General features: G+C 38.0%; 1 protein-coding gene across 1 annotated transcript in view; it reads left to right on the plus strand.

The window, feature by feature from the left end:
• The first annotated feature begins 893 nt into the window (after positions 1 to 893).
• LOC103473195 (G protein-coupled receptor kinase 6-like) overlaps positions 894 to 8,059 on the plus strand; it is a 12,799-nt gene continuing 5,633 nt past the window's right edge. Inside the window, exons 1-8 of the mRNA XM_008423222.2 lie at positions 894 to 1,090; positions 1,811 to 1,900; positions 2,814 to 2,926; positions 5,520 to 5,597; positions 5,704 to 5,801; positions 6,170 to 6,262; positions 7,387 to 7,450; positions 7,626 to 7,766. Of these exons, the coding sequence (XP_008421444.1) occupies positions 1,039 to 1,090; positions 1,811 to 1,900; positions 2,814 to 2,926; positions 5,520 to 5,597; positions 5,704 to 5,801; positions 6,170 to 6,262; positions 7,387 to 7,450; positions 7,626 to 7,766 (729 nt within the window). The 5' untranslated portion in view covers positions 894 to 1,038. The remainder of the gene's footprint in view (positions 1,091 to 1,810; positions 1,901 to 2,813; positions 2,927 to 5,519; positions 5,598 to 5,703; positions 5,802 to 6,169; positions 6,263 to 7,386; positions 7,451 to 7,625; positions 7,767 to 8,059) is intronic.

An 8,059-nucleotide genomic window follows, 5' to 3' on the forward strand; every position in this document is an offset into this window, starting at 1 on the left:
AAATTAGAGTTGGCTATTTTCTACACACACTTTGGACAAAGATGAAAATCTGTTCAACGTCACAGCCTTCTGGAATATTGATGCCGACTGTATCCACCTGGTACCATCTTCAAAAGGTGAATTAATTCCCTCAAAATGATGATTTTGAGGAATGTACCACAGAGTGCACCAAAATAATCTCAAACTTGTTTTTTTGTGTTGAAAATGAGTTGACTGTATTCAGTCCAGTTTGGGATGTGGTGTAACGAGTTGCATTTGCATTTGGAGCTCAAAGAGCTGCAGCAACTGGGTGATGCAGTAATGTTGATATAGAATCTCGGAGGAAACATGTCCAGCACTTTGTTGCATCAAAGCAGATCTGAAGACAAGAGACTATGTTTATTGTAATAACACCTGTAATATGTACCTAATAAAATAGCTGGTGAATGAAAATGCAAAGTATTTTTGATCTATGGAGAAAAACTATGTGGGAGGCAGTTTTTGAATAGCAAATTGATCATCTGTTTTTCCATTTAGTGTACAACTCTGTCCGCAGTTTACTGATTTATTTGAATGTTATAATGTTCTATTTGAACATTTTATGAAGCTCAGATAGGGACCAGCTCTACGGATTGCCAGGTCAGAGAAGCATTTATTTCTTTTGACGAGCAGTTCTGATTTACTAGATGAACACTTTATTGAGTTTCACTTCTAGAATTAATTTGAGTTTGGGAGTGCCAACAGATATCCATGTTATTTTTTTTTCTTCTCACTTGAATTCCTTCCACATTTCTTAGCCATTGACTCGCACAGGTGACTGGTCCCTCCTCTGTTACGAGGGAGTGTTCCTGAGCGTTGAGCACACTGTCACAAAACAAGTGTTTCCATTTATTATTGAGTAACAGGTTAGACTGCACGCCTCATTTGTCTCAGCTCAGTTCCAGTCGTCAAGGTTCCTGCGGAGCTCTGAATCCTCTGCAGCTGGGACGCAAAGGTCTGATGTGTCCCACTACTCTGGACAAGTAATCCAAGGACATATTCTAAGTCAAACTTTCCAATATGGACATTGACAACATGGTGCAAAACAGCGCTCTTGTTAGAGCAAGAGAAGGTAAGAAGGATTTAAAGTTTATCCTACAGTTGTATGTCTGAAAAATGGATGTAACAGAAGTGAAAAAAAATCCATCCCTCCTTATTTAGAACAGACACATGTGCATTTGAATATATGTTTAAAAAAATGCAAGTTCTTTTTAGAGAATTTTTGTCCCTTTATAACATAAACCTTATTGGAAATCAAAAGTACTGTCAGGATATCCCTGCTTCCCTGAGGCGTTTTTGGAAAGCTGACCAGAACCACCCCTGCAGTGTGGCAGGTTATTTCCTTCCCAGGTGCCTCCTTTTCACCATCTGCACATAAAAATACAAAAAAGCAAAAGACCCACACACTGGTGGCATGGTGACCATCCTGAGTTGATAAACAAATGCGTCTTGAGGAACCAAAATTCCTACTCTGAGTGAGCCTCAGAGTTTGCAATGTGGTCACACAGGCTCCACTAACCTGTTCCTGAAGCTAATAATAGTTCATTCACTGTAGAGGAGCATGCTATTGTTTAAAACTTGATGGTCTAGGGAGGCGTGTGTGTGTGTGTGTGTGTGTGTGTGTGTGTGTGTGTGTGNTGTGTGTGTGTGTGTGTGTGTGTGTGTGTGTGTGTGTGTGTGTGTGTGTGTGTGTGTGTGTGTGTGTGTGTGTGTGTGTGTATGTGTGTGTGTGTTTATGACTCGTCAGCAGTAAGTTGCATGTTTCATTTTCTCTTCTGCTGATGATTTGCAGGTGGAGGAAGCAAAGGCAGGAGCTGGAGATGGAAAGAACTGCTTCGCTTTCCCCACATCAGCGAGTGCAGGGAGCTAGCAAAGACCATCGGTGTGTGTAGGAGTGTGTGTGTGCATACTTGTTTATGAGACTTCAGTAGGACTTTTCCTGGTACCAATCAAGAAACAGAAAAGTTTTTATCAAGTAAAAGACCACCAGCCGCGCTGTGGAGGACACTGCAAAAAACCATTAGAACTCATGAGCAACTAAAACCAGAAGAAATGAGTCAGAATTTATGCAAAACGAATGTAATATTTAATGAATAGTGAGGAAAAAACATTCTAAAAGTTAATGCTAAAAGTGCAACACCCTTGTTTTTAATTCACTGTTAAAGTAAAATGGTGAAGGCACAAAATCAAATTGTTCCAAGGGGATTGATTAGCTACTGTATCTATCTAATTCATGTCATCATGTCATAATACTATCCTTCCTATTAATGCTAATTTATTGTTAGCAGGCTGCTTTGTGGTTCTGGTGGAGAGCACCCCAACTTTTCCTTTAAATAATTTTTAAACCAACACACTTTTTTAGAGTGTCCAGTATGTGATGTGAAGACATTTGTGATTTATTGATTTATTTCTGTATCCCGAAAATATTTTACACTTTTTAATTAGCTGCTCATTCCCATTCACATCATTTTCCTGTTTCTGATCTTATGGTTCAAAATAACAGACAATTGTTTTATAACAAATTAATTTACTTAGTCACTAATTTTAACAGAAATGATAACTTTTGTTACTCTTACCTTTTCTGAGAATTTATATTCTTTAAAAAAATTATCAAACAATTAAAAATTCTGCCATAACATGTAAAGTTATAAGAACAACTGTAGGTGAAGGCTAGTGGTCAAAGTTGGGTAAAGTGTCAGAGATAGGCACAAACAGTGTTATTGACTAAAATGAATAGTCAATAAGTTGCTGCTAATTTTGTTCATCACATCGTGTTCTGTTTTTCTCCCTGTCAGAACGAGACTTCTATGATTTATGTGTCTATCAGCCTATTGGCAAGAAGCTCTTTCATCTCTACTGTATGACTCGGCAAGAACTGCACAACTACATATTGCTCCTGGATGCTTTGGTATGCTAAAAAAAAACGTGCAAACTAATTGTGATTTCATCCTAGAATCATAAATGTTCTTCTTTCCTCCTCGAACCAATGTTCAAGGACCGGTAAATACTACTGAATAAGATTCCCATCAAGTGCATTACAACACAGAAAAGCCTCAAGTTCTGTATAGGAAAGTATACCCTCCTATAAATCCAACTTTTATATATCAGGACATAATACTAATGATTTGGTCTTCATCAGGTTCTAAAATGATGGTCTAAGTTCAATCTAAGGTGTACAAAAACATGACGTATATCAGTATTTCATAATCAAAAGAAAAACCAAAGTAGCGATCCATCGCTACTGCTTACACGATATTTCGCTAAGAAAATTCACTTGATTACTTCATCATAGTCACTGTTACTACTACTATGAATATTGATTGTTGGCTTTGTGCTGCTTTGCATCATCCAGGTGTGTGTAAACAAAATGCCAAGTGAGTAAGACATCAGCAATGGCCCTGGAGAAGATAACGTAACCGCCCTGCAGTCTGAGAAGGGTTACAAGGCCACTTCCAAACAATTTCAATTCTATTGTTTGCAATGAAAACAATCATTAAAAAGGGAAAAAATATTTCAGATATTTGGCAATCATCCAATGAGTGTTCAAATTCACCCCTAATAAACTCTATACTGTGCATAAAGAGATGCTAATGAGCTCAATCTCTAACGCTACAGGCCTCCTAAATGTTAACATAAGAGAACAATTAGAAGAAAGACAAATAGGTAATTCTTGTTTGGAAGAGTTACAGGGAAAAGTGTCTTTCCTGTAAAATATTGTGCCTTGGTTTAGCTTTGCAAAGTTGTAAATGTCTTGTGACATTAACCTGAAAGGCTTAATCACATCAAACCAGCAACTATTTGGTTATTTGTTAGCTAACCAAAACTTGAAAACGTAGCGATAAGTTGTATAAGCAGTGTGTCTATCTTCTGCTCAATGTGAGCAATAATTTGAAGAAGTTTCAGTTAAATCTCATCATCAGAACACATACAGGAAAATAACTAAATGTTATGCAATCATGTGGGGAAAAATTAGGATTCCACAAAAAATCTTCAGCTCATCACCATGAAATATTCACACATTCATGTGGAATATTTTCTTATCTCTGCGAAGAAAAAAATTATTTTGTTTAAGAGAAACACCAAAAATCAGTCACTCAAATGCTTCTCAGTCAAGATCAAGATCTTATCCAGTTTGTGGTGAATATTCCACTAAATGTTGTGTTTCTGATTGTTGCAAGAGCTAGTTCTGTTTCAGTGTAAATTTCTTGTTACAGTCTCATTTCCCAGGACAACCCCTGTAGATACACAAAAAAAAATCCTTGGTGGGTTCTTTGATGGTGAGCTGGCCAGGTCTGGACTCTGCAAAGCCTTCCCAAATCCACTTCCAGATAAATGATTCACAGTTGATATGAGGTCGTTTTCATTTTCTGGAGCGATCTCCTTGGTTTATGCCAAGCATGGGCTCTATTCCGGTTTTCTAAATAATAAAATTTCAGACTCCATTTGTGTGTACAGCAGTCTAAAACAGCAGTTCTGCCAATGCCAACATTCTGGAAAGGAAAACTGAGGAGGCCACTTTTTAAAAGGTTTTACAGAAATGTTTTCAGCTGTTTGGCAGTTTGGGGACTCCTTCTCCTTTTATTGAAATGTTTTCTACCATTCCATAATTTCCTGTCGAGATCTGTAAGAACTTCATGCACACCAGTTTAACCTTTGGTATTGCGAGCTATGCTGCTCCCCAGGTAAAGATGAAATCTAAATGAAATCATAATTACTTGCAAAAATTTGTTTTATACCAGGGTTTTTATTTAAAAAAATATTCAGGTGTAAGCCATGAACACAGATGCAATCAAACTAATTACAGACGCTGGATGTTGAAGAGAATTGAAAACCAGCTGTATTTTTAGTTCAACAAGTGTTAAAATACACTTTCTAAAGAGAATCTAACGCCTTCAATTTTTCAAACCACGGAACATTTCTTTTCATCCGTCCATCCATCCATTTTCTTTACACCCTTATACCTTAGTGGGCTGCACAGTGGCACAGTTGGTAGAGCTGTTGCCTTGCAGCAAGAAGGTTCTGGGTTTGATTCCCGGTCTTTCTGCATGGAGTTTGCATGTTTTCCCTGCGCACGGTGGGTTTTCTCTGGGTACTCCGGTTTCCTCCCACAGTCCAAAAACATGACTGTCAGATTAATTGGCCTCTCCAAATTGTCCTGTTTCTTTTTATTTTTAATTTAAATTCAAACCATTTTGTTTATCTTCTTTGCATTTGTTTTCAGGCTCAACGCATTACATATAAACCACCTCACTGTCTTCATCTGCAGATGACTCAGTCCATTTGAATCATGTTAAAGACTCATTTTCAGCAGCTCAATCCTTTTTTAAATCCTTCAAACTTGACAACTTACCATCAGCAGTTGACATGCTAAATCACATTTCATTTCAGATCCAAACGGTTATGAATGACAAGAAAAAATATGTTTATTTTATTTTCACATTTCCTGGGCAAATTAGGCAAAGTTTGTATTTCTCATCCTCCTTTCTCTTTGTTTCCTTTAGGAAGCCTTTGAAACAAAGACAGATGAGGAAAGGCACAGCTTTGGGCTTTACATCATCAACACATTCATCAGAAGTCAGGTCTGAAAGCCCCTGTTTATATACGTACAAATATTTCAGCTCTGTGTTCACTTTTAAATACCAGGTGTTTTTCTTTCTTTTTTATAACTTCCTCTGTGTTCCATAGGCCAACCATTGTGTGCCTTCTTTAACAAAGCACGAACAAAACTACATCAACAGTTTGGAGCTTGATCCCTGTGGAGACGTCTTTCATAAATGCAAAGAGTGAGTTTATGCATCTGTCTGGTTATACATGATCTTCACATAAGTAGACCACATTATAACCACAAACTTCAATATACTTAATTGAGATATTGGTAGATGATGTAAAGATACATCTTAAGTTAATTAGAATATTATGGGGAAAAAAAACAATAATTTTGACAGTCATTTGAAAACTTATATTTTAAGCCTTTATTTCTTGTAATTTTAATAATTGTCTGTCTCAGAAAATCAGAATGTTGCACAAGAAAAAAAAATGTGTCTGTAATGTGACGAACTGCAAGAAGAAAGAAAAATAGAGGGATTTTGCACAGCACTGTGTTCAGCATGCATGTGTTTTACCCCTAAAACACTCAAAACTCTCCTTTTAGATTCCTGCATGAATACCTCAGTCAAGAGCCCTTCACACAGTACCAGTTCAGCATGCACTTTGACCGCTTTCTACAGTGGAAGCATCTGGAGAGGTCAGTGCACAAATTTGTGATGCATATCAGTACCTGAAGGAGGAAGTGACACTCATAAAACATTTGGTTATTTGTAGGAGTACACCAAGGAATCGACCCAGATTTCCTTAATTTTGGGAGAACGGAGATCAGCACTTAGCTGAAACCGATCTTGAAATCTGTTTCTAGAAGAGCCACTCAGTCAATGGTTACCCTTTACACACACCACCTTTGGGCAGACTGTTCTGTCAGTTAGTGGCGGTAACATCTAGTATTCCAGTCACTATAAGTGTTTTGCCCACACTTAACTCCTTTAAGAGCCAATCAAGGGATTGGCTTAGGTTATTAAGGCAACAATGTCTCAATTAGAACCCACTGGTTCAAAAATTGCTCTGCTTTTCTTTATGAAACATATTGTTTCTTGTAATTCCATTGTATAAATATAAATGTGTGATTTTAACTTTGTTGATTTTTAGGTTGGTTTTAACAGCTGCCAGAGGGACTGCCGATAAAAATGAGCTTATATTGTAGTTCACCCATTTTCCCCTCTGTGCACCACCCAGGTCTGTTTACCAGTTTCGGGACCCGACCAAAACCTGTAATCAGTTTCATTTTGTTTATGTGTGACTGTCGCCAGTCTTATGTGATATGGTTATGTAAGCAGCAGCTGTGTGGGTGTAAGAATCCATAGCACTTATTTCATCTAACTTGGGCACATTATGCAGTACAGTGTTAATTAATGTGCACTGTCCTTTGACAATTTGAAATTTGAACCTCTATTAAGGTCTGAAAATCAGCCATTGCCCCCATTTAGTCTGTCGTGACTGACAGACCTGACCACCAGGTCACGTCTGCATATGCGCAGTTAATAGTAGCCACTCCATTGTTGCCGACTTCCATTCTCACTGTACTTAATGACGTTTCAGAAAAAAAAAAAATCAGTATCAGCTAAAATCTGGTGGTGATCACTAATTCTTTCCCGAGGTGAAAAAAATTGGCACCAACCGATTGCAATTGGTGCACTCCTAGTTATTTGTTTGTTGAGTTGCTGGTTTAATCATTGGCTTAATGCCACAAACTGCTGAAATAAGAAGTGGATAAGAAACAAAATCACAAAGACAATGTCCTTGTTTTTTCTCTTTAAGGCGGCCAATCACCAAAAACGATTTCAGAGAGTACAGGCTACTGGGGAAAGGAGGCTTTGGAGAGGTAAGGCTTGTTAAAGTTGATCCCTACTACACTACCATACAAGTCTAAAAGGGGAAGTTCCGATTTTACATGTCACAATCACTTTTGGACAGATTTGCCTTTTCTGCTACAGTTTCTGATAATTGTTGTTTCTACCACATAAATCTCTTCATAGCATTTCCATTTCAACCTGTAGGTTTGGGCTTGTCAGGTACGAGCCACAGGAATGATGTATGCCTGCAAGAAGCTGGAAAAGACTCACGTAAAGAAATGGCAAGGAGAACACATGGCACTCAACGAAAAGGAGCTACTAGAGGAGGTGGACAGCCGATTTGTGGTGAGATTACAACCACTCTCGGACACTGGTTTTCTGTGGATTGCTGTAAACAATGAGAAAATGTTTTGCCTTCATCCCAGAACAAGTATGAACATCAAATGTACAAAGCTTTTCATATGAGGCAGTGCGAAGCAAAGGGTTCAACAAAAAGAACAGTAATGCCGTTATAAAGTTAGCATGTAGGCATTCACAGATGCCGAGGAGGTAACCTGATACATCAACCAACACACACACACACACACACACACACACACACACACACACACACACACACACACACACACACACACACA

The sequence above is a fragment of the Poecilia reticulata genome, linkage group LG12, assembly GCF_000633615.1.
Source record: "Poecilia reticulata strain Guanapo linkage group LG12, Guppy_female_1.0+MT, whole genome shotgun sequence".
NCBI lineage: Eukaryota > Metazoa > Chordata > Actinopteri > Cyprinodontiformes > Poeciliidae > Poecilia > Poecilia reticulata.